The sequence below is a fragment of the Colius striatus genome, chromosome 14 (genome assembly GCF_028858725.1).
Source record: "Colius striatus isolate bColStr4 chromosome 14, bColStr4.1.hap1, whole genome shotgun sequence".
Taxonomy (NCBI): Eukaryota; Metazoa; Chordata; class Aves; order Coliiformes; family Coliidae; genus Colius; species Colius striatus.
Genome location: NC_084772.1, coordinates 20,392,763 through 20,417,770, shown reverse-complemented (window position 1 = coordinate 20,417,770; position 25,008 = coordinate 20,392,763). Strand labels below are relative to the sequence as shown.

At 57.8% G+C, this 25,008-nt stretch overlaps 1 protein-coding gene across 8 annotated transcripts; it reads left to right on the top strand.

Annotated features, from left to right (window-relative positions):
• Nucleotides 1-565: 565 nt before the first annotated feature.
• On the top strand, nt 566-24,176 carry KIAA0513 (KIAA0513 ortholog). 8 transcript variants are annotated; one of them, XM_062007378.1, is made up of 13 exons: nt 6,170-6,499; nt 12,457-12,939; nt 14,245-14,344; nt 15,140-15,213; nt 15,348-15,418; nt 15,939-16,146; nt 16,562-16,602; nt 17,011-17,089; nt 17,771-17,848; nt 19,501-19,533; nt 22,316-22,396; nt 22,957-23,051; nt 23,154-24,176. In XM_062007378.1, exons 2-13 carry the CDS (start codon nt 12,614-12,616, stop codon nt 23,201-23,203), a joined length of 1,236 nt encoding a protein of 411 aa, XP_061863362.1. In that variant the 5' UTR covers nt 6,170-6,499; nt 12,457-12,613; the 3' UTR covers nt 23,204-24,176. The 8 variants fall into 8 exon arrangements, with proteins under 8 accessions (XP_061863359.1, XP_061863362.1, XP_061863355.1 ...); XM_062007375.1 differs by lacking the exons at nt 6,170-6,499; nt 19,501-19,533 and adding an exon at nt 566-602; XM_062007371.1 differs by lacking the exon at nt 19,501-19,533.
• Nucleotides 24,177-25,008: the final 832 nt, after the last annotated feature.

Below are 25,008 nucleotides of genomic sequence, written 5' to 3'. Positions count from 1 at the left end.
CCCCAAACCCTCTGGTAGCCCTGGCTGGACCCTCCCCAGCATCAAAACATCCCCAAACCGGTGCCTGCTCTCCTGGGACAGCCTCCCCAGCAGCCCCCTGGCCAATGCCCTCTGATACCTGCAAGGAGATGAGTTTCAAGCACCCTCTGCCAGTTTGGGCTGTCAGGGGCAATGCCTCACAGTGCCAGTGTTGGGTCTCTGCTGAGGAGTTCTCCCAGGCAATAAACCATCTCCAGGCAAGATGAACTGCAAGACATTTGCAGCTTTAACCAAAACTGCCTCTTGTACCAAAAGTGTGGCCCTTTGTCAGGGAGTTTGGCAGCTGAGGAGGGAAGGGGCTTTGCAGGGATCCCTCAGGGCTGCAGGGCTGGCAGCTTTCCCAGCAGCTCCCTGTGACAGAGGGGCCAAAAATAGAAACTTCCCAGTGAGCAGAGGCAGAGGAATAATACTTTTCCTGAAGCCCTGCAATAGCCTTGAGGCTGCCAACGTGCTGATAAGCAGTTGTTTGCCTGTGCTCAGGAGCAAGCGTGTTTTATCTCTTCCTTGTTCCAGCCCTGGAGAAAAAAAATAGCCCAGTGATTTTGCAGCTGTGGGACCACCAGGTCTGTATTTTATTGTTTCTCTACTCTGGCAGTGCCTGGAGCCCTGATTTGAGTTTCGTGGCGTGACACAGCCCACGGCCCCTGGCTTCAGAAGCAGAAGGTGCTGGGGAGCTCTGCAGCTTCTTTTTGGAGGGGGGGGATGGGGGAAGGGTCAGGGTGAGCTGAGCAGATTTGATGCCTTCATGAGAGGTGCTTTGTTGGTTCAGGGGCTTGAATGGCTTGGGGAGTGTTTCCCCCAGAGCTGTGTCAGGGCTGAGTGCAGCAGCAGGAGGAAACGTTTGTGGCAACTGCACAAACAAGAGGCCCCGAGGAGGAAACGCCATGAGCTGGGCTGGGGACAGTCCCGACCTCCCCGGGCAAAGCTCTGCGAGAGGATTAAACCCCAGATAAACCCCAGGATCCTCCCATCCTGCTCCCACTCTGCCCCAGCGCTTGCTGGTGCCTGGTGCAGCGGTGCCAGGCTGGTGGAGTGGTGCAGACTTTGGTGGGTAGGGAAAATAAACCCCCCCTTAGCCACCCTCCATAAAGCCTTTGGAAGCTCGATGTTGAGCTCATTAGCTGTGTTAATGGCTGGCTCATAACGCCGGTGACAGCTGAGTGCCCGATTGCCTCTTGGAGCGAGGTTCTGGTGATTTTTCCTCCCTCCTCCTTTCTCTGCAGATCTCCTCCTTCCCTTTGCAGCTGCCCTGAAGCACGGCCGATAAAATCAGAGCCTTCTTCTGGGCTGATCTTAAACCCGAAACAAATCACACTGTGCATTCGGCTGAGGACGCTCCGGCGCGTTTTCTTTCTCCTAATGCCGGAGGGAGTGGGAATTGCAGCACCATTAATCTCTCTTTCCACCTCCCTGCGAGGTGCCAGCGGCTCTCCCCCTCCCCTGCTAAAACCCCCACGGGCGACGGTTCGGATGCTCAGCCGCGGCCCCGGCACTTTGCGCCGGGCTCAGTGATGCCGAGGGGCACAGCCGGGGCTGCGGCTCCGCAGGCAGCTCGGGATGAGCCATCCCCATCCCCATCCGCATCCCCATCCCCATCCCCATCCGTATCCCCATCCCCATCCCCATCCCCATCCGTATCCCCATCCCCATCTGCATCCCCATCCCCATCCCCATCCCCATCCCCATCCCCATCCCCATCCCCATTCCCATCCCCATCCCCAGCCAGAGCTGCCTCTTTTCCCTCTGTTCGGTGCCTTTTGAACGGCTGGGGGTTTCTGGCTGCCGGGGGAGGGTGTGGAGCCGGGCGCTAAAGCGCTTCCAGCCTGGAGGAACATCAGCCCCTGCTGCCGGCTCCAGGGGTGGGAAACGGCTGCTCCGAGGACAATAAAGGTTATTAAATGTCAGGGAGAAATAAAGCTGCTTGTTTTTCTCCCCCTTTTCTTTATTCTTTGCCCCGGGCTGAGCTGTTTTGCTGGTGCTTTGTGCCCTGGAGAGCTGCAGGAGATGGGGCGCTGGGCACAGGAGCCTCTGGGCATCCCATTGCCTCTGCATTGGGGGTGGGGGGTTGTTCCCCCAGCACTTGAGGGTCCTGGCCCTGGGTCAGACACCTGAAGCATCATGTAAGGGCTGAATGAAATGGATGTTTTGCCTTTGTGGGTGCAGCCTCTCAGGGACTTGCATGGCTTTGGGCTCATGCCCTGGGCTATAGGATGTATCCATTTGCTTCTTCCTCTGGCTGATAACGTTGCTCTCAGGCTTTGCCAAGCTCAGAGCTGTCAGTGACAGTGTGAGAGGTGGTGACACCGACCTCTCTGGCCTCCACCACACCTCTCCTCCCAGCCCCATGCTCATGGCTCTGGCAGTGTGAGCAGCAATAGGTCTTTCCAGTCCAGCTCAGGTGCTGCCTGGGGCTGCACTTCTCCACCCTTTGGGAGCTCCCACCCCAGCCTGCCTCCTTGGATCAGGTCAGCACCCAAGGAGAGGGGAAAAGCCTGAGGTGTGTCACCAGCTCATCTTGTTTATCTTTGATTTTGACAGCTGTAGTTTCAATTATTCACTCTGAAAGGGTAAACACAGGCAGAACCACCCCTGTAAAGCTGGGCTGGGGCTGCCCTGGAGCTCAGCTCACCAGGGCATGCCTGGTATCACCCACGTGTCCTTCCTGCTGGAAGCAGCAGCCCCAGGGAGCCAGAGCCCAGGGGTTGAAGGTAAAAAGCAAATTGGTGCTGCAGGGCTCCCAGGGTGTGTGCTGGGGTCGGAGCAGCTTCCCCTGTGCTTTCACCTCCACTGCTGCTGCTGAGCTCGCTGCTTGAACAGATGGCTGCAGTGACAATTACTGCCTCAAAAGACTGTATTTATAAATTCCTAGTTGGGCTGTTATCTGGCATGTGATGGAGCTTTACACAAACAGAGAGCCCAGAGTCACTGCTGGCTGTTTGGAACTGGAAAGGAAATTACATTGCACAAAGCTCTTTGAGAGAGGGTGACGGGTTCTGCTGGGGAAGCAGCTTGGCTGGGGGCCATAACATGAGCTTGGCTTGTGTAGATTTGGTACATGTTAAGAAACAGTCACCTTGAGGGTGACTGGCATCCCATGCCATGCCATCCCATGCCATGCCATCCCTTCTGAAGGACCATGCCACATCACAGAGGGCTGCAGCACCATGAGGTGAAGCTCATGGCTCCTAGAGTCAATTTGCTCTTCTCCTCTTCTCGGTTACCTTGCTCATGAATTTGGAAGCTTTTGATGCAAAACAATTAGGGATGGGGTTCCCTGGGAAGGGAGGGATTTCCTGGGTGGAAATTCAAGGGGTCTTTCATCCTCCCTGTCCCTCCCCACTCACTGCTGACCTGGAAGGTCAAAGGCAATGCCCAGTGCTCCAGGCCACACAACGAGGGTTGCAGAGGATTCTGGTGATGTTAAAGGGAAATCCTCTGACCCTTGGGATTGCAGAGAGGTCTGTGGGGAGGTTACAGCCCAGAAGGGTGCTCAGGAGAGGATGGGTGAGGTGACCTGCTTGGGAATCCATGTCTTTGTCAGGATTTGGAAATAAAAGCAGAGAAATAGCATTTGCTCTTCTGCCAGCCTGATGTGCCCATAGCATCCACATTGCTGGGCTCCAGCCACCTGCACCATCTTGCCAGTGACCTTCCCTTTGGTGCTGCACTCCCAGCACCTCCTGAGCATCCCCTGCCCTTGTCTTCAGATGCTCAGGGGGCCACAGGACTGCCAGGGGCTCCTGGAGTGGATGGGGGGCATGGAGTGGCAATGGGGGAACCACACTCTGCATGGCTGGAGGTGGTACTCAGCTGTTACTTCTCACCCTTCCTAGCAACCAACAGAAAAGGGAGAGGGGATGTAAAACACAGGAGCTGTGCTGGGCAAGTGCTATAGGTGTCAGCAGGCAGCAGTTTTGGGGGAGGCACTGGGGGGGTTGGTGCTGTCAAGCTGCAGTGCTGGGTTCCCACAGCCTCTTTCTCTGGGAAACCCAACAGTTTGCACAACCTGAGGTGGGTCCTGTCACACCAAGGCCCTTTCTGCTGCTTTGGGAACCACCTGAGATGCTGCCAAGATCACAAAAAACAGAGAATTGTTTGGTTGGAAAAGCCCTGTAAGATTATTGAGTCCAGGTCCTTACCTCACCCTGCCAACACTACGCTAAACCATGTCCCCAGCACCTCAGCCCCACACCACCCTGGCCCTGGGACACTGATGGCAGGCAGCTGAGCTCTCCCTCCCTGCTGAGCCTTTGCAGTCCCACCTTTGCTCCTCACCCACCCCAGCTGCCTCACATGAGTGGGAGGGATCAAAACCACCTTCATTTCTCCCAGCTCTGCTGCTGCTCCCCTGAGCTGCTTTGGTGGGGAGGGAGAGGAGCAAGAGCAAGAGCAGTGCCTGGGGGGTGGGATGCTTTCAGCTGCAGGTGCAGCAGGAGCTCTTCCCCAGCAGCCACTCAGGGGCTGTGTGTGACACCCACACAGGCCACAGCTATTTCTGTCTTCAGCATTGGATGGAGCCAACTGAAATTTGGGCATGTTTGCAGGGAAAGCTGAGGGAGAGGAGCCCTGCTCCTGCTGCTCGAGCTCGTGGCAGCCCGGCCATCTGCGTCTCCCGGGGAAGGCGTTATAAATAGCTTTGGCTGCTTTCCTTTCCCGTGGCATAACTTGTCAGGGCTCTGCAGACGACAGAGAGGCTGAGGGTGGTTACTTCCACTTTTGCACTGCCTCTCTGATGCCTGCCTCCCTCGCTGAGCTCTCCTAAAGCATGTCCTGTGGCAGATGTTTGCTGACCAAGACACGCCAGGGAGACGCGGGGAGGCTTTTTCCTCGCTGCAGAAGGCAGCATCAAGGAGATGTACATCTGTGATGGCCCATGGCAAGCTCAGCTTTGCTCAGGGGAGGGCTAAGTGGCAGCTGGCAGTGCAGTCATGGCCCTTTGGCATGGGATCCAGCTGCAGAGTGGCCCCAGGGAGGGCAGAGCATCACCCAAACCGAGTGTCTGCTCAGGCATCTTCTGCTCTGTGTGAATAATGCACCAAATTGCTGTGTTTTCAGGTTTGTTTCATAGCTTGCATCCCAGCTGTAAATTACTGGGGAAAGCTGGAGGTCAGCACAGGGCTCATCCCCTCCAGCTCCTCTGCTGTGTCTGGCTAAGACAGAGAAAATCATGTTTTAAACCACATAAACACCCAGCAAAGCAGAATCTGCCTGGCAGTGCCTGGCTCCCTCCAGCTCTGTTAAGGTTGGTGCAGGGGAGGTGGTTTCCCACCCATGGGATGTGCCAGTGGCTGGGAGCACAGGCACATGCCTGCCCTTCACACCTTTTATAAGTGAGGAGGAAGAAGCTCTGATGACCTCAGCATCAGAGACTCAACCAGGAATAAGGAAAGGAGAGGATTTTCCCCAACTGTTGTGCAAACAGGAGCGTTCAGAGAGGGAGGGTCCAACTTAATGCCATCAGCCAGATTGGATTAGGAAGGATTTGCAGAGGGCCAGTTGGGAAGAGCAGCTTATTTAGGGTTTTTAGCAGCCATGTCACAACCATAGTGGTGTTGCAACAGGGATTGTGTTGGATGTTCACAGTGGGGGTGTTGGGTTGGAGGGCTCAGAGAGCAGCTGGGATGGGAGCCCCTGGGCTGAGCAGGGGGAGACGGTGTGGGGTGGCCATGGGAGGATACAGCTAGGGTAAGCACCAGGGATCTATCCTCTTCTTTGTGAGTCTGAACCAAATGCCTTAGCCCATGAGATGGTGTGGACTGAGTATCCTTTGGGACCTGGATGGTTTCATGCTGTTGTGGGTGTTTTTATTGCAAAGTCATTTCTTGTTGTGCAAGTGGCTCTGGGGTGGTCAAGTGTCTTGTTTCCCCCTGTCCCAGCTTTTGCTGGGGAGCTGCCTCTGTTCTGGGGCTCAGCCTGGCCCAGTGGTGTTTGTGTGCAGGACCTGGGCTTTGATCACGCTGTTTTTTCTCCCTGCTCTTACTCCATCCCTCTTCCTCCCAGCAGGATTTTGCATCATATCCTTCTGCCTTTGTAACCTTGGCTCCTTTCCGGACCTGGCAGCATCTTCCCCTGTACCTTGTGCCCAGCCCCACTTTCCTTGGGCTGCTTTTTGCTCAAGGGTGTGAGGCAAAAATAACTTACTCAATACTTTAGCAACTTCCACCAAAGAGCTGTTTCCCTCTGCTCAGCACCGATGTCTCCTCCCTCCCTCCCTGTGTCCCTCCCGGTGCTGCGGAGCCGACCCCGGCAGCTGTGAGCGCGGCTCGGATGTGCCTGCGCTGTCTCTGGTGCCCGCCTACTGCTGGGATCAGGGAAGGAAAAGAGGCCACTTAGCGTGTGTGACAGACACAGCCACCCCCGGAGCTTTTGTCTGCAAGAGAAAAGGGGAAGAGAGTGACAAATACGAGCGGGGGCAGAGCCGCAGCTGCAGCACCCGGGGGATGGTGAAGCCGGGAAGGAGGTGAGGGCTGGAGGAGGGTGGACACTGCTGTGCTGGGAGGTGGGTCTCAGCCAGGGGGTTGCTCTCCTAGGAGAGTGGTTTTTTGGAGGGTCACTACTGCTGAGAGGTTTCCAGAAGCTGCTTGGAAAGTCTCCAAGCTCTGCTATGAGTGCAGGTGGGTGAATAACCCACCCTGAGCCTTGGCAGGGATGGGCTGTCCTGGCCTCTGGCTGCTTCCAGCCACAGCACAGTCACGGGGTGGATGCTCTCTGAGGCCTCTCCTTTCCTCCTTGAGGTGACTCATTCCTGGGGAGGGCTGGGAGTTACCCAAGCAGGTCAAGCAGGTCCAAAATCGCCCATCCCAGAGGCTGGCTTTGGTTGGGTGCCAGGAGTGTGCATGCCAACACATGGCTGGGGTTTCCACCTCCCATGCTCAGGTGCAAACCCAAGGTCAACAGTGACAGATAAAAACTCCACAAGCTGCAAATGGTGCTTTAAAGATGGTGTGTCCCTGTGAAAACCCAACCAGCAAAAGCCAGCAAGGGGGAGGCAGCAAAACCCTCCCCCTGGTGTGACATAAAAAGTGGGGGTCTGGGACGTGGTTTTACATGTCACTTGCAGCTTCTGAAGTCTGACTTAATTCTAATAATCACCCTCAGCAGACAGTCAATTAGCAATGCTCTTGGGTTTCTGCTGAGCTCAAACTTTGTGTCACAAACACGTTGCTTCCTCCGTGGGCTGCTGCTGATGCAAGTGGGGGCAAGCAGGGGGGGGCATTGAGCAGTTTAGTGCTAATTGGCACCATCTGAGCTCTCCTGAAGAGGATGCTCCATGGCAGGAGTGACTCACCCATCTCTCTTGCTCCTGCATGGCCTGAAAGAACTGAAAAGCCAGGCAAAGGCTTTTGACTCTCTTCCAAGGGTGCCCTTTGTGCAGCAGCACCTGGCTTTGCTCAGGCTCTGCCCAGGATGCTGCAGTCCCAGCAATATTTCTCTGTGTTCATACAATTTGCTGCTCCTGGGTCATCCCCCACAGCTGATGTTACAGCCAAGCCTGGTTTCTGCTCCCCATGTGAAGCAGGGCAGGACTGGCTGTTGCTGCTGGTCTTCCAGGGTGTTCTGGGTCATCTATCACTGCCTCCCTGCTTGAGGGGATGTTCTGAGACAGGGGTACAGAAAGCAGCTCTGGTCTGGGTCAGGGTGATGCTGGAGCAGGAAGGATAAGCAGAACTGGAGATGCCACATTGACACAGACTCCTCTTGCTGTCACAGAGCATGACCACTGCCTGGGAAGCTGGAGGGAGGCTATTGCACCCCCCAAAGCACCCTGCTTCAGAGACAGCCCGTTGGGTTAATGCTGGCAGTCGCTGGCCAAGTGACAAGAGTCATTTTGGGAGGGCTGAGATGCCTTGGCAGAGCCTGGCAAGGGCAGAGCTGGAGGTGTTTGTAGCTTCCTCTACATGGTCATTTGCTTCTTTTTGTATCAGAGACTCCCTGTTGTTGAGAGCATCCCACAATTGACACCCAGGCACGTAACATTCCCTCTGGGACATCCCTCCCAGGGGACTTGCCCTTTCCCTCTCTCTCATCTCTTGCCACAAAACCCCTGGAGTTTTTTCTCCACTGCTGCCAGGGCAGAAACTGGACTCCACCATCACTGCATGAGCTGCTGTCACATCGTTTCTCCTTCCTGCTGGGGCTTTTCTCCCTCTGATCCTGACCAGTGTGTTTTCTTTTCCCTGAGGAGGAGCAGAGCAGGTAACTCACAATCCCCAGGGGGGCTGAGTGATGGGGAGGCTTAAAAACCACCTGAAGGTGATGGAAAGGGCTGGAAAACTCCCCTTTGACGGGAACCCCAGCGAACTTTGCTTAATAGTTTGCATTGGTGTGCGCAGGAGCTCGGACAGGCCGGTGTGGGGCTGGGGGAGCGCTGATGTTGGCGTGGGAATTGCGCCGGCAGGCAGGCGCTGCGCTGTTGTAACAGCGGGAGAGGGGCCGGCACGGCTCTGTGCAGACAAACCCTCGCTCGGCCGGCCGTGAAACCACACAATGAGCTCTTTTCGGTTGCTTTTTGTCCCCCCCCTTCCCTTTCCTCCGGCAGCCGGGCTGTGCGCGCAGCCGTGCGTGGGCAGCCGGCGGGGCCGCGATGCGCCCGGGCTGCGGGGGGAGGGACCGCACGGCTCCCGCACGGCTCCCGCATCGCCCCCGCGTCGCCCCGCTCCCCGGCGTGCTGGCCACGCCGCACACAGCCCCGCCGAATGCCGCTGACCCTCCGGCCGCTGAAGGTGTGCCCAGGCTCCCGGCTGCAGGTAACGGCGAAGGGGAGAGAGGGAGGGCAGCGGGGCCGGGGGGACACCGGCTCTGCCGTGACCCTGTGCGGGGACAGGCCTCGCCACGGCAGCGCGGACCCCCCCTTCCCTTCCCCTCCCCTCCCCTCGCCGAGGTTTAATCCGTCCTCTTTCCCCTTCTCTCGCTGGGAGGGGATAACCCGCTCGCTCCTGGCCCAGGCATCGCCTCCCTCTTTAACCTCAGCCCGTTGCTCGGATGCGTTCGTCCTCCCCGGGTAGGATGGAGGGTCCCCGGGTATCCCCCGCCCCCCCAAACCCCTCGGGGCTCCTTCAGCAAAAGCGCTGCCGCTGCATCTTTAACCACGAAGCCAGGGGGCTGGGGGCAGCATCTCCCGCGGGAGCGGGTTCGGGGCTGAGGAGACCTTCCCGTGCCTCTCGGGGAGCTCGTTTCCAAAACCTAGCCCATCCTTGAGCTCCGCGGGTGCGTTTTGCCCCGGGGCAGTGGGAACTGCAGCACAATCCGTTTGGGGCCGTGTGTGCGTGGCAGGGAGGGGAGGCAGCCGGGCTGCTGGCCGGCGTTAAAGGGGAAGCCGCTGCTCGGCACAAAAGCCGGGGTGAGGCAGCGCAGGTCTATTCAACAGACATTTAATTCTCTTCTAAAGTCCAGGCGAACCGGGCGCTGCCATCTGGTGTCTGACGGGCAGGAGGAGGAAAGGGCTCTTTGCATTAAGTGGGGGCAAGTTGGGAGCTTGCTGGGCTTCGGGTGCTTTGGAAACGGCTCCGTCCTTCAGCTGCGTGCCCTGACCCCTGGGGGTTAATGCTGGCTGTGGAGAGGGGGAGAGCCCAGGGGACTAACCCAGGGGATCAGCGGTGTTCCCAAGCGGTCCTGCAGCAGCTTTGGGACGGCGGCTGCGGGCTGTCGCCCCGCTCTCTGCGGGGAGCTGCCTCTGGCACGCACCGAGTGTGTGCGGGCTCTGCTCTGCCCGCCCCCGCGCCAGGTCTGGGCTCACGGCCCCGCTGCTATGCGGGGAACCGCTTTCACTCAGCGGCACGGGCTGGAGGGGCTCTGCCTGCCGCGGGTAGGACACGATTCGGCTGTGCTTGAGGCCTGATGGACAAGGGAGCGGAGCAGATCTGCAGCGGGACAAGCAAACTCAGGGCAGCCGCAGCCTCCCGACGTCCCAGGGCTGGTCTGTAAGCAATGAGGTTTGTGCCTCGAAACGTCCGTGGGGTGCTGTGGGAGGAGGGGGAGGCGTCGGATTGAGGGTGGCTTGAGCGATCCGGCACTCTACGGCTCCGTGTCCCTCAGCCCTGACCCCGCTGCTGCCGTCGGCGCCGCGGGAGACACACGGGGGAACAAGACTGACCGGTTCCCTGGGGAGAAACAGCCTGTTCCCTGCCGGCACGGGGAGTTTTCCCTGGCAGGAACAAAGCTGTGCCCGCGGTGCCCTTGCAGAGCCCTGCGGCGCTGGCCGGGTGCCCGCCGGGACGGCCCCGGGGGGGTGTGGAGGTGCCTTGCCGGGTGTGCCCCGGGGCAGGGATGGGGGCTGCTGGCTACACGGTGCCCCCTCGGTGCTGCGAGAGCCGTGCCGTGTCAGACCGCGGCTGCACGGTGCGAGACGCGAGCCCGGGGGTTCGGATGGGTTCTTGCAGGGGTGGGTGAGGTTGGTGTGGATCTCCGGGGCAGGCTGCAGCGTGGAGAAGCGCCAGCACTGGGAAATGGCACTTTGCCCTGTGGCTCCAGCAGCGAGGAGTCTGTGTGTCCCATTGCCCCTGCATCAGAGCCACATCCTTTCCCCTCTGAGGGCCAGCAGGACTTATGCTGTGGGGAGGTGCATATCCCACCCCCCTTCCAGCAGGTTAGGAGGGAGATGTCCCCTGACATGGCTGGGAAACGGGGACATGGGCTGTATTTACATCACCTCTGCTGCAAAGCAAGACCAAGCCCTGCTGTGGCCAGGGCAGGATGCTGCCCAGGTGCTGGGAGAGCATCCTTGGTGCGGTGTGGATGCACTGCTGGTGCATGGCCTGTCACCTCCCCAGGTCAGTGGGAGCAATTCCCATCCAGATGGGTGCTTGGAAGGATGTCCACTCAGCAGAGGAGTTTCTGCAGTTTCCCTACAGGCTGCAAGTGAAGGGAGATGTGGGACTTTCACTTGCCAAGCAGTGCCCAGCTCACAGAGGCAGCCTGGCTTCTGTCAGCACCAGTGTGACCAGCAGGAGCAGGGCAGGGATTATCCCCCTGTACTGGGCCCTGGGGAGGCTGCAGCACTGTGCTCAGTGCTGGGCCCCTCACTCACTGCCACAGGGACACTGAGGGGCTGCAGCGTGGCCAGAGCCAGGCACAGAGCTGGGGAAGGGGCTGGAGCACAAGGGTGCTGGGGAGGGGCTGAAGGAATGGGGGTGTTGAGCCTGGAGAAGAGGAGCCTGAGGGCAGACAGCAGCACCCTCTGACACTCCCTGACAGGAGGCTGCAGTGAGGTCTCTGTCCTGTGGGTCCCAGCAGCTCACTGACTCAAAGGGGCAGTGGGGAGGAGGAAGGTGCTGCTGGGAGAGCTGCTCCTGCAGCCAGTGGGTTCTTTTCCCAGCCCCTGAGCTGGGACTGTGCTCTGCTTGGTGAAACACTGCAGATTTGATTGCACTCTGCACTCCTTTCTGCCTGATGAACTGGACACTGGTCCTTTGGGGTTTGCCATTCTTTGAGCTGAAAGGGATGTGGAGTGGTTTGGGGTTGTTTTTTGCTCTGGGGGTAGTTGCCTGTGTCCTGGGATCAGTTCCCTTGAAGCCAGAGGAGTTGTGGCAGTGCCACCATCACGCTGCCCTGGGCTTGTCCCTGCTCTACCTGTACTGCTGCCCTGGCTCCTGCTGCCATGCCCTGTGCTGACCCCATGTCCAGCTGCTGCAGTGAGGCTGCTTGTGAGGAGCCCACCTCTCAGAAGGCATCACCTCCCACCTCCCAGGGCAGGAACACACTCCCTGAGGACATGAAAGATTCTGTGACCAAGAGGCAGCTTCAGGGCAGCCCCTTTTGCTGCAGTACCACTGGGATGTGCAGTGACAGAGCTGCCTCAGCCTGCCTTGCAGGGCCTTTGCAGTCTGGGTTGGATGCCAAAACTAATGAATCTAATTGCAGCCCAGAGCCCTACATCCACCTCTCACTGCAATTTCTGTTGTGTTCAGCAACCCCCTTCCATTCCCAGCTTGTCAGTGCATGTTTAACACTGGGATGCTCCACTCTGAAGATGATCCTGTCTCCCAGTGGGGTCAGGCAGACCTGTGAGCAGAGGGAAGGGGAGAGGAAGATGCTTCTCTGGGGCTGCCCTGGAAAATCACCAGTGTGTTTGCCAGCTGCTGGCTCTTGCCCACTCAGTTTTGCCTGTCAGGCTGTGAGATGTCACATCCCAAACGTGGCATATGGAGCTTGGGCTCAAATTGTCTCTTTTGTGGGCTGAAGGATGGAAAGCCCACTGGAAGGGTGCAGAAAGCACAGGAGCACTGCATGGGTTTGCTGATTCATGGGGGGATGGAGAGCAGCCAGCTCTGCCTGCTGCATCCCTCTCCTGCCTCTCCCCATTGCCAATGGGCATCCTGGGCACGTTGTGGGTGGTAGCCTGTGGTCTCCTTGCCCAAGGTCCACGGTGGTGGTTTGCTGGGGCCCTGTCCTCACTCTTGTCTTCCTCCTGTCTTTCAGATGTCTTGCAGTAACCCATCCCCTCACAGAAGGGTCTGTCTGCCTTAGCCAGCCCGTCCTCCCAGGCATCCCACCAGCCATGGCCTCCACACCCCAGTGAGGGTTGAAAAGACGAGGACAGAACCCCTGCAAGGCTGCCACATCCCCTGGCAGAGCCATGGAGGCCCCCTTGGACGTGCCTGTAGGGAACCTCATTGACTTTGACACCGAAACACCCCCGTGCATCCCCTCAGAGCCCTCTCCTCCCGTGGCTCCCAGCGGCAACGGGCACGGCGGCGGGGACGTGGAGGAGAGCGATGCCACCGAGTCTGCAGACAGTGACAACGACATGGGTGACTCTCCCAGGCACTGGGGTGGCCACCACCACTCCTCCTCCAACGAGTCCTTGTCCTCCAGCCACAGCACAGAGTCGGCTCTGGACCAGGAGTCGGCCGAGCGCAGAGACTTCGTCAGGCACTACGTGGAGAAGATCTTCAGCGGGGGGTGAGTGAGAGGGGCTGGCTGCTGCCAGGGGATGTGCCATGGGGTGGCATCTGGCTGTGCTCCCACTGCAGGGGCAGCTGTTTGTGTCCTGTCTCTCAGGCTTGGCTATTGAGGCTGTTGTGGCTTAAGCCCAAAGGGCAGCAAAGCCCCACATGGGCGCTCGCTCCCTCCCAGCGCATCCAGTGGGGTGGGGAGGGGAAGCAGAGCAGCAGCTCAAGGCTGGGGGGGGCAAGGTAAGAACAGGTGTAAGAACTAAATCAAAACCAAAGACAATAACAGTAAGGAGAGTTAAATGTAACAACAGGAATCAAGAGAAACCAAGCTCAGGAGCAGCCAAGTGCTGCCTGATGCAGTCACTCACCATCCCCAGCAGCAATCCTCCCTGACATGCTGCTCTGTGGTATGGAACAGCCCTTTGGCTGGTTGGGCTCAGCTCTTCTGGCCATGCTCCCTCACAGATGCCTGTGCACACTGTCCCCACCCCAGGCCAGTTGCTGGTGGGACAGAAGCAGCCTTGGTGCTGTGCAGCACTGCTCAGCAATACCCACAGCATCCCTGTCCTATCAACACACTCTGCAGTGGGAACCCAAAGTACAGCCCTGGAGCAGCTGCTGGGAAGAAAATTAACTCCATCCCAGCCAAAACCAGGACAGCAGCTCAGTGCTCCTGGCCATGATGTGGCATTGGAGCTAAAGAGGGGATGTGAGCTCTGACTTGTCTCGCAGGCACATCTTGGATCATCTTTCACCTCCAGCTTCTCTCCCCGTCTCTTTCTCCCCTTTCCCATGCCAGGGGCTCACTGGACTGGGGAGTGTCCATCTCATCTCCCCTCTGGGGCACCTCTGTGGATGCTCATGCAGCTACCAGGGGCACACACAGGTGTCCCTGGCTCTCCCAGCCCCAGCCCTGCTCCCCCAGCTCCCATGGCTGTGGTCTGTAAGGCTGCAGCTCAGTGTGTCAGGCAGGATTGAGCAATCAGAGCGTGATGAGCAGCAGCAAGAGCAGGGTTTGCTCTGGGGCAGAGTGCCTGTCTCCAGAGCTCAGCTTCTGCTCGGGCTGTCCTTGGCTCTTCCCTTCTCATGCTGCCTTTGGTTTCCCCCCTGCCAGGGAGGAACAAAAGAGCAGTGTAAGCTGAGGGATGACATGGATGTTCCCCTTTGCCTCCGCCTTCCTCCTGGCGTGGCAGCGCTGGGACGCTGCTGTGAGGAGGGGTGACGTGGGGGAGCTGAGCCGTGCTGGCTGGGTGGGGAGTGCCATCCCCATCCTCCACTTTCATGGTGGTTTGTTTCTGTTTCCCTGTTTCAGAGAGGATTTGGACCAAGAAGAGAAGGCCAGGTTTGGTGAGCTGTGCAGCAGCGAGAGCGGGAAGGGCAGGGAGTGGTTTGCGAGATACGTGAGCGCCCAGGTAAGGGAGAGAGGGGACAAGGAGCTCTGGAGCTCCTGGGCAGCAGCCTCAGGCCAGGGCACTTGGCAAATACCCCAAAGCAATCTTTGTGGAGGGCAGGAACTTGGTGAAAGTTTTAGCCCCTGGAGGAAATGAGGCTGAGAGGAGGCATGATGATGCTCTACAACCGCCTGACACAGGCTGGAGTGGTGGAGATGGGTCTGTTCTCCTGAGTAACAAATGACAGGGCAAGAGGAGACGGGCTCCAGTTGCCCCAGGGGAGGTTGAGGTTGGAGCTGAGGCAGAACTGTGTCCCTGAGAGGGGTGTGAGCCCCTGTGCCAGGCTGCCCAGGGAGCTGGGGGAGTGCCCAGCCCTGGAGGGATCCCAAAGCCCTGGAGCTGAGGTGCTGAGGGCTGTGGGTCAGTGGTGCTGGGCAGGGTGAGGGGAGGGCTGGCACTGCAGCAGGTCCAAGGGCTTTGCCAACCACAATGATTCTATGAAAGGGAAACACTCCAGTACAGAGAGACACAGAAGTGAAGAAACAGACCCTGAGGCACTTCAATAGCTGCCTGTGGCAATGTGGGAGAGGTGTCACCTGTTTTGTTTAAAACAACCCCCCTCCAGCACTCAGGAATGTCCCACTGCACACACAGAGCCCTGGCAGAGCCAAAGTGCTGCCTGTGCCCTGTGCCCACCCCTGTGCAGTGGGAGGTCTGGGGTGGGCAGGGGCTGCCTGTGCTGCAGGCAGGTGCCCTGCAGAGCTGTGCCAGAGGCCAAGCTTTGTGCCAAACCAACCCTGGGCTTTGTGCCTGCAGCGCTGCAACTCCAAGTGTGTGTCAGAGCAGACCTTCTACCGCCTCATGCAGTCCTTCGCCCTCGTGCTCTTCGAGTAAGTTGGGGAAGGGGGGATTGGGGCTTTGTTGCCCCTGAGAGCAGAGCCATGGCTCCAGGAGGGGCAGCAACCACGGGGCTGCTCGGGTTCTCATCGCTGGGTGTCTTCCCTGAACCCTCCCTCCCTGCCAGGTGTCACCAGATGGATGATTTCAGCCCTGCCAAGAACCTCATGACCATGTGTTTCACCTACTACTACCTGGGTGAGAGGCACCTGCAGCCTTGGTGGGCTTTGCTTGTGCTGGGGAGTGGTGGGGAAGGCTGGCCTGTGCATGGGAAGGGTGGGTGGGGGCTACCCAAGCTTGGTGTTCTCTGTCTCACTCTGATTTTGGCTGGAAAAGAGCCTCCATGGCTGAGGAGGTGTGCAAACCTGTCAGAGACCCTGGTGAGGGATTAGCTCATGCTGATGCTGGTTTGTCATTGCTTCTAGCCAGGGGTGGCTGGATGGTGGCAAGTCCCAGGTGTTCCCCAACGCTAGGGATAGGATACAACCCCTCCAGCCCAGGAGCACTGAGTGTGGTGGTCACTCCTCCATGAGGGGCTGGATTTGCAGAATGAGGGGGAGGATCAAGACCCCCAGGAACTGGGATGGGATGAGGTCTAGGCTGTTTCCATCTGGCTCCTGGTCTCCATGGTGCACCCTGTAGCTGGGGGCAGGTCTCTCAGGAGCTGGCAGCACCCAGGACCATGGGACCAACTGAGCTGCTGCCATGTTGCCCACAGGCAAGCCCCATGCCCTGCCCTTGGAGGCCAAGGAGAAGCCAATGGGCAGCATCGACTCGTACCTGAGGTCAGCCAACAGCTGGTTGGCAGAGAAGAAGGACATCGCAGAGAGGCTGCTGAAAACCACCTCAGCCAAGACTGAGAACGTCAAGGGCTTCTTTGGAGGCCTGGAGACCAAACTGAAGGGTCCCATCACCAAAAAGAGCGAGTGGGTATCAGCCTGTAGGGTTGGCAGGGTGGGCTGAGGTGGGCGACCCTAAAGTGACCAAGCCAGAAAGCTCCTGGGTGTAGGGTCACTGTGAGGCCAGGGCTTGTCATGGCCATGGGAAGGTGGTCTCCAGCCTGCTCCCATGCTCTGGGCATTGGGCATCTTGTGGTCTGGGAGTCCTGCATCCCTTGGGCATGGAGAGATGTGGCTGCAGGAGATGGGGCTGTTGCTTTGTGGTCTTCTGCACCTTCTCTCTTCTGGGTCTGACAGGGATGGACACTCTGGTCTCTCAGCCACCTTTCTGGCCTTGGGGACAGTGTCATGGGAGGGTCTTTCACATGAAGGTGCTCCCCTTGCCAGGGGGGCCATGGCTTTGCCCTGTCAGGGGGAGCTGACACTGATCTCTGTCCCACAGTGAAGGTGAGGACAAGCCCAAGGAGAAGCTGAAGAAGACGGGTGAGTAGAGCCAGTGTTGCTCAAGCAGATTGGATGTGGTAAGAGATAGCTGTCAGGGCTGGAGCTTCCACACCTCCTCAGGAGCAACCACAGCTCTTGTCCCACAAGGACAACTGGTGACACCTCGTGCTCAGAGGCACAGATTGAAGAGGTTCAGGCACCCTCTGAGTTTCCCTGCTGGTAGCTGTGTGTGCTACCCAGCCAGCACTCCAGCTCCTTGAGTATCCTCCTGGGGCATCCATGCCCATATCAGAGCTAACATCTGCCCACAAAGAGCAGCCACAGCTCCTCTCTGTGTTGCTGAGGATGAGCTTGTGGTTTGCAGAGCTCACCACCACGGCTGCCTGTGCAGGGGTGGGAAGGTGGGACTCACCCAGATCTCAGCATGTAACTGTGTGTCCCCCACAGTTTCTGTGCAGAGCCCAGAGGAGGAGAAGAAAGGAGAGAAGATCTACCTGTACATGCACCTCAAGCAGCAGCCCATCTGGTAATGCCTTCCTGGGGCCAGGTGGTTCCTGCCCAGTGTTGGCCACGCTGGTGAGGACATTTGCCCTCCCCAGGGAGGGGATTTGCCCTCCTTGCCCACACGTTGCCCAGACATTCGTGGGAGCCTTTAGGCTGCTGTAGCCCCTGGAGAAGAGGAGGCTGAGGGGAGACAGGAGCATTATCTGCAACTCCCTGACAGGAGGCTGCAGGGAGCTGGGGGTTTGTGTCCCAGGTAATGAATGACAGGACAAGGGGAATCAGCCTCAAGTTGCCCCAGGGGAGGTTGAGGTTGGAGCTGAGGCAGAACTGTTTCCCTGAGAGGGGTGTCAGCCCCTGTGCCAGGCTGCCCAGGGAGCTGGGGGAGTGCCCAGCCCTGGAGGGACCCCAAAGCCCTGGAGCTGAGGTGCTGAGGGCTGTGGGTCAGTGCTGGGCTGGGCAGGGTGAGGGGAGGGCTGGGCCTGCAGCAGCTTCAAGGGCTTTGCTCTATGAAAGAGGTGACCATGGCTTTTGCACATCCCTTGTGCTAGTCAGAGGTCAGTTGTAGCCACACAAGGAGATGAACTCCCTCCTGAATCACCCCCTAGGCCCTGGGAAACGGGGGAGCTTGGCCCTGGGAGGGCTTGTGGCTGTGCTGGGGGAGGTGGGATGTGGCCATCCCCAGCAGCCCCGTCCCTCCCTGCAGGCACAACCTGCGCTTTTGGAACGCTGCCTTCTTCGACGCCGTGCACTGCGAGCGCAGGAAGAGGTCCCCTCCCACCAGGTAGGACACATCCCCCCGGGAAAAGGACACACCATGTCCCCTCCAGCCCCTCTGAGCACCTTCCCTCCCAGCTCCTGATGGCTCTGAGCGTTACTGACTGTGGGGAACCTGCTCTGCTTCCCAGCCCTGGCTGCAGAGCTGCTGTTGGCACCGTGCTGTGGGGTGGGCAGGTGGGGTCAGCTCCCCACAGGGATGCCAGGGAGCTTTTCTTGCTCCTTTTGCATTGTTTTTTTGTGAGAACAAAACCCTAGAGCTGTGCAAATAAACCCAGCCAGGGTTCAGGCTCTTGGTGCTTAGTTCACAAGCAGATCTGGGAAATGATGCTTAGTGGGGAGGGGGCAATGGCTGGGGAGGGGGTGCCCCAGGTCCCAGGAGGGCTGTGGAAGTGCTGCCAGGGCAGTGTGGGGCAAGGCTGAGAGCTGGAGATGGCAGCATGGCCAGAGAGCTGGGAGGATGGGGTGAAACCCTGCCAGGGGCTGTGTGCAGGGAGTGCCTGGGTGCCAGGGGTGCAGGGGTGGGCCAGTTGCTCACTTCCCTCACACCCATCTCTTGCTCCAGCGAGCCTTTGAGCTCTCAGAGTGTGAGTCATTGAGCTCAGAGCCCTTGAGCAGCCCTTTTTGTCTGCAGGGAGGGCTCACCTTGGATCAGCCAGCCCTCCTGCATCTCTCCCGAAGCTGAGCTGAACCAGGGCAGCCCTGCCCCACAGCCTGGGCTGCTCTGCCAGGCTCACATCAATCTTTGCTTTCTCTTTTATTGCTTGTCTCTCTTTTTTTCTCTGTTTCATTCCAAGCCAGCCACTGAGAGAGCCCATTGAACAGTAACGTACCCAGAACTGCATTTGCTTTGATTAAGCCCCAAATTAGCAGCAGCAAATGTCTCACAAGGACAGACACCAGCAGCAGCTGCTCTCTGCTCCAAGTGCCTTTCCCAATTAATCTGATGGCTGAGTCTGCCTCTGCTGCAGAAACAGACCCCAGCCTGGAGAGCTGCAGCCTGGGGGGGACTCTGAGCATCTCAGGGTGGGGGGTGGAAGCTGGTGGTGAACCCCTCCTCAGTCCTTGGGAGAAGATAACACAAGCTGTTGGGTGACACTGGATTAAAATCCTTGGCAGAGGAGGTGGTTGGTGAGGGCTGGTGTCCCGGGGGCTGGGCTGGAAACACCAGGGTTGGAGCTCAGCCACAGTGGGTTGCCAAAGGGTCCATGGTGATGGGCTTGTGCCTATCTCTGTGGGGTGGCCAGGGCATCCCTGGGGTGGCCAGGGCATCGCTGGGGTGGCCAAGGCATTGCTGGGGTGAGCAGGGCATCCTTGGGGTGAGCAGGGCATCCCTGAGGTGGCCAGAGCATCCCTGGGGTGAGCAGGGCATCACTGAGGTGGCCAGAGCATCCCTGGGGTGAGCAGGGCATCACTGGGGTGGCCAGAGCATCCCTGGGGTGGCCACACTGCATCCTCAGAAGCTGGGGAGGCTTTTCCTCCTCTGAGCAGGGAGGGCAGGGGACTGGGGGAAGGAACCAGAACTAAACTCCTCTTTTTCTCTCGCCTCTTTCCTCTCTCTGCCTCTAACAACCTTTTCCATCTCTTCTTCTCTCCTTGCCCCTCCATCCCTCTGTCTTGCATGACCTTTTGTCGGCCCCGTTTCTGCTGCTGCTCCAGAGGGAACCCTGGGGAGGAAGAGGAGGAGAAGAGGTGTGTGTGTCCCCTACTTCGGTGCATTAGTGTCCAGAGGCCGACGCTCACTTCAGGTCCAAACCCTGCCCTGGGAAGGAGGGTAACGTGGTTCAGGGGGGCTCTCAGAGGCCCTTTCTCCACCCAGGAGGAATGGCCCACAGAGGTTTGATTTCAACTGCATCACCTCAGAAGGGCTGGGAAGGTTTGTCTTGGTTCCTTTCCCACGCAGCTTTTGAACCCAAACCCCACCTGGTTTCAGGCTGAGGGGGGTTTCCTGGGGGTGGTGCCCAGCTGCTGGGGAAGCTGAGGGCTTGTGCTGGGAACAGGTCCCTGGGCAGGTTTTGGACATGAACTGAGTTTGTTTGTGAAGGAAGCATCCCCCTCTCCCATCCTTCCCGCTTGCTCCTGGCTCCTGCTGCCACACAGAGGTGCTGAGGATCCTTTGCCAGCTGCAAAAGCTGGTCCTTCTCTCTTTTAGTTTAATGCACTCTTGTGCTGCCATGCCTAGGTCATGGAATCATTGAACCATTGGGGTTGGCAAAGACCCTGAAGCTGCTGCAGTGCCAGCCCTCCCCTCACCCTGCCCAGCCCAGCACTGACCCACAGCCCTCAGCACCTCAGCTCCAGGGCTCTGGGATCCCTCCAGGGCTGGGCACTCCTCCAGCTCCCTGGGCAGCCTGGCACAGGGGCTCACACCCCTCTCAGAGTAAAAAAGCTCTTCCTAAATAGATAAAAAGGGAAATGCCAAAGGGGGAGGCTGCACATCACAATGGTGAGAGTGTCCTCTGGGCTGCAAAGCTCCAAGCCAGCCACATCCCCCCATCCCAGCTGGGATCAGGGCAGGGGCAGTCTCTGCTCTCTTGCTGGCTCATGGGATGGTTGATCTTGAAGCAAAACACTCCCAAGTGATGACATTAGCAAGAGGAGGAAGGTTCTTTGAAGCTTGGCTCTAAATCTACTGTTGGCACTGGCAAATGGGCAACTTGAGTCTTGCTCAGGCAGAGCAGGGCTCAGGTTGGCTGTGTGGGTGAAATGCTGCTGCTGGAGCATGAGCAAGGCTGAGTGGCCAAAGCCTCATCCATGGGTACCCCAAAACACAGGGGCTCATAGAACCACTGAATCATTGTGGCTGGCAAAGCCCTTGAAGCTGCTGCAGTCCCAGCCCTCCCCTCACCCTGCCCAGCCCAGCACTGACCCCCAGCCCTCAGCAAAGCTGTGTCAGCACAGCCCAGCACCTGCCCCAGGGCTGCTGTCAGGCTTTGAGCCCTGCCACGTGTGAGCTGTGCCCTGTGCCAGCCATGTCACTCCCAAAGCACCAGCCAGAAGCACAGCAAATTGCTTTGGGGGTTATTTTTTCTTGAGCACTTTGATCATTCCTTTTTTCCCTCCCTCTAGACCATAAAAAGGCAGAAAAAAGCCAGTTCCAAACGTGCTGCTTGTGGAAATGGGCCAGGGGGACCTGTGAAGTTTGGCTTCCAGATTTCAAAGCCCCTTCATTTGATTCTCCTCCTTTCTTTTCAGCCTCCAGATCTGGCTGGGGGGGTTTGTTTGATATTGGAAGCTGTGTCTGGGAGAAATTACACCTATTTTTGTTTTAATGAAAGCCCTTTAAACACATGGCAGAGGTTTCCACAGCCCTATAAACATCAGCAGCTCGCCCCTGGAGACCAAAGGCTCAGCCCAGCAGCTTTCCCATGCCCAGCTTGGGCTGACTGGAGCAAAGGACAGGCTCCCTTTGTGGGTTGGCCTGTCTGGGACTCCTTGCCCAGTTCCAGCCTCACAGACCTGCTCTGGGGCTGAGTTAACCTCACTGAATTTACTAGGAGACCTTTCCTCCAGCTGCTCTTTGCACCCCACACAGCTCCTCCTGTCCTGTGATCTGCTCCTGCTCTTCTCCTCTTCCTTCTCCTCCATGGACCTATTTTTCTTCTACCTATCCCTGATTTTCCTTGCTTTTCCTTCTCTGATCCTTGGCTGTAACCTTACCTGAGTTCTTGGGAGGGGGCTGGCTTCACCCTGGAGCTGTGGCATCCCTGGTGTGCATGCACTGAGCTCCCTCCACCACCTGAGCACCAATGTCTGTGACACAGCCTTTATTCCCCAAGCCCCACGTGGGACAGCTGGATGTGGAAGGTGTGTGTGTGGGGGTGTATCTCCTGCCACTGCCTGGAGTTGGTTGCAAACATGAAACCTCCCCCTTGAAGTTGTGTTTGCTGGGGAGCTGGAGCAGAGCTGGGGCATCCTCAGGGCAGCCCTGGCATTTTGGCACCTCAGCCCCCAGAGTGGGGTCGTTGGGAGGGGGACAGGAGCCCCTCGTGCTCTCAGAGGGGGAGGAATGTTTGGGGACCAGCTTGCTCTGGGTTTGAGCAGTTGAAGCCCTGCTGTAGGTAGAGGGGGGTGCCTGGTATCCTCCTGGTACCCCTCCCAGGCTGGAGGGGCCTCAGCAGAGCCCTGCTGGGATGGCCATGCCCAGGAGCTGCAAGCTTCCCTCTGCTTCCTCACTCACTGCAGGTGATGGCAACCAAAGGTGAGGTGTGAGCTCTGTGCTGGAGAGGCCAATGTCATTTCCTACCTCTTAATCAGGGCCTTTAGGAGGAAGCCAAGTGTGAAGAAGACATCTCTTGCTTTGCCCAGGGTGAGGGATCTATGGAGAGACAACAGCTCACCCTGCACTGGCACACAGGGAGGTCTCAGAGCCATCCTGTCCCCAGGGGTGGGGGTGCAGGCAGGGGGTCCTGGGGTGCTGTAGGCAGGGGGTCCTGGGGTGCTGGCAGTGCCAGACAGGTTTGTGCCTTTGCAGGGAGAAGTGGTGCCACATGACACAGGAGGAGCGTGACGACAGCCTCCGCTTCAACGAGAACATCACCTTCGGGCAGCTGGGGTGAGCAGGGCACAGGGGGCACCCCTGATGCTGCACAGGCTGCTGGGGGGCTTCTCCCCTGAAAATCCAGGCCCCACAGGGTGCCAGCATGATGTCCCACAGCTGAGCTCAGCCCAGTGCTACCCCCTCACTGCTCCCAGCCTGGAGAAGGCTGAGAGGGGCCCTTATCAATGCTGAGAAAGAGCTGAAGGGTGGGTGTTGGGAGGATGGGGCCAGTGACAGGGCAAGGGGCAACTGGCACAGGCTGGAACACAAACAGTTCCACTTAAACACAAAGAAGTGCTGAGGTGAGGGAGCCCTGGCCCAGGCTGCCCAGGGAGGGTGTGGAGGCTCCTTCTCAGGACGTTTCCAACCCCAGCTGGACACGTTCTTGTGCCCCCTGAGCCAGGGGAAGCTGCTGGAGCAGGGGCTGGAGCTGCAGCAGCTCTGTGGTTCCCTTCCAGCCCCTACCATTGAGGCATTCTGTGGTTCAAAGTGCTCCAAGGAGGAAGAGGAGGGTGGAGGGAAGAAAGGGCAGCCTAGCCCTTCCCTCACTCAAGAGCATCTCTGTCCTTCCTCAGCACCTTCATCCACAACATGCTGGCCTTTGGCCTCAACAAGAAGCTCTGCAGTGACTTCCTGAAGAAGCAGGCGACCATTGGCAATTTGGATGAAGGTAGCCTGGGGGATGCTCACCCCCTTCACAGGGTCCCAGAGGGATGGAGCCCACCTGCTTCTCTGGAATGCTCCAGCACCCTTTTCTCTCTCTCCTCTGCAGAGCAATACAAGCTGCTCAGCGACCACATCGAGCAGATGGCTGTGGAGTAGCCACCTGGCTGATGCTGTGATGGAGAGACAGAGGCCAGGAGAGGAAACCCAACTCCAGGGCTACCTGAAACTGAAGCTGGGCTAGTTAAAAAACCACCACACACACAAGCTGCAATAAAACCTGCATGATCCTCCACCAACCTTTACTGCTGCACCAGGGCAGCCTGTAGAAATAGGAGCCCAACAGCCTCCTCTCCCCCTGACCAGACCCTCCCACTCCTATTTTCAGAGCAGACAGTCCCACAAGTGTATTTTGTCAGCTTAAAAGACCCACAGAAAGCAAAAGAGAAGCAAGAAGAGAGTGAATGTGTTGGATGTCACCACCTGCAAGGGACATGGGCAGTGCAGGCTTGCTGGGAGAAGAGCTGGGGGCTGCCAAAGTGCTGCTGCCTTCCTCAGTGTAAGGCTTTTTGGGGAGGTGAGGGGAAACTCCTTCCCTTGGGCCACTTTCCCTGTGTGGTTTTGTACCTGTGGGCAGAGAGAAAAACAGCAGTTGGCTCCATATCATTAGCCTGGATCAGCAGGGAATAAGATAAACCCAGCAGAGATTAATCACTTTCCTTCTCCAGGCTGCATCCTTTGCTCCAGTTGAGAGTGAATCTAACCAGGGAAAGGTTTTTCCTCAGGGTCAGGGGTTGCCAGAGCACTTTGTGCATGTTAGTCCCCTCTGGCAACCCCTCACCCTGAGAAAACAACCCCTTTATGCTGGAAAAAGTGCTGTAAGAGGAGCACCAACAGCTGTATCCTGGAGCATCCCCTCCCCACATCCATCTCCACTCAATCCTGCTTTGTTTCCTTTCTTCTTCTGTTTGTTTGTCCCCAGAATATAGCCTTTGCATGGGTATTTTTCTAAGAAAAAGAGGTTTCAATGCAAGGAAAGCCAACCCAACAGCAGCACAACCCCAAACCTTAAACCTTTCTGGACTGGGGACTGTGTGAAGGGTGAGGTGAGAGAGAAAGAGATTGGAATAAAGCAGTCTGAAAACTTTCTCTCCTCAGGCATTGTGATGTGTTTTAATGGGATGGATCTTCTCCCTGCTGCCTGCTCAGCCCCCCCCCCCCATATCAGCTGCAAAAAACAAAGGTTCACCTTTGAAAGCAACCCCAGTGTTTGCCCAGGCACACCAAGCAGATTGAGTTGTCCTTTTGCTTCTTCCTCTGCTCCATCTCTGCCACTCAGCCCAGGGTGGAACTGGGATCCTGCTCTGGCCTCCAGACATTTGATTTCACTGTATTTAAAACTCAATTGCTCAGTGTTATCTCATTAAACAGGAAGAAGAAGAACAAAAGAGAGATGTTCCCTTAGATTAAGGGGTTGGGAGCATCAGCTCCCACCTCCAGGCTGCAGAACACATCTCCCCACAGCCAAGCTGAGCCTGTTGCTGCCCCTGCAGTGCTGGTTTCTCTGTAGCCCAGGAGCAGAGCTTCACAGCCCTGTTTCTCTTAGAAAGGAGCTTGCCCTGCTCATTTCATTTGCTGCAATCGCCCTCCTTGGAGCACTCCCCAGTTCTCCATTGCAGGAAGGAAACCCATCAGCCCCTGCTGGGATGTTTTAAACAGAACACACAGCCAGCTGTGGGAAACCAGAACACATATGCCCTGGGAATGCTTTTGTTCCCTCCATCCTTATCACCCTGCCTGATAAGCCTGTGTGTAGGAGAAAGGAGGTGCTTGTTCCTCAGGTGTTTGCTCAGTGGGTGCCCTTTGCACCCCCAGCACCTCCCAGATTTGCTGGCTGGGTGCAGCCTGCACCTGCAGAGGGACAGCACCTATAGCAAGAAGGAGTAAGGTCCTTGGCTATTTAA

What these genes read in the sequence shown, in the direction of transcription:
- KIAA0513 (XM_062007378.1), top strand. Translation starts at nt 12,614, where the DNA reads ATGGAGGCCCCCTTGGACGTGCCTGTAGGGAACCTCATTGACTTTGAC. An exon ending in GAGAAGATCTTCAGCGGGGG is followed by an intron (nt 12,940 to 14,244) that starts GTGAGTGAGAGG and finishes TCCCTGTTTCAG; the next exon opens with AGAGGATTTGGACCAAGAAG. An exon ending in TTCGCCCTCGTGCTCTTCGA is followed by an intron (nt 15,214 to 15,347) that starts GTAAGTTGGGGA and finishes CCTCCCTGCCAG; the next exon opens with GTGTCACCAGATGGATGATT.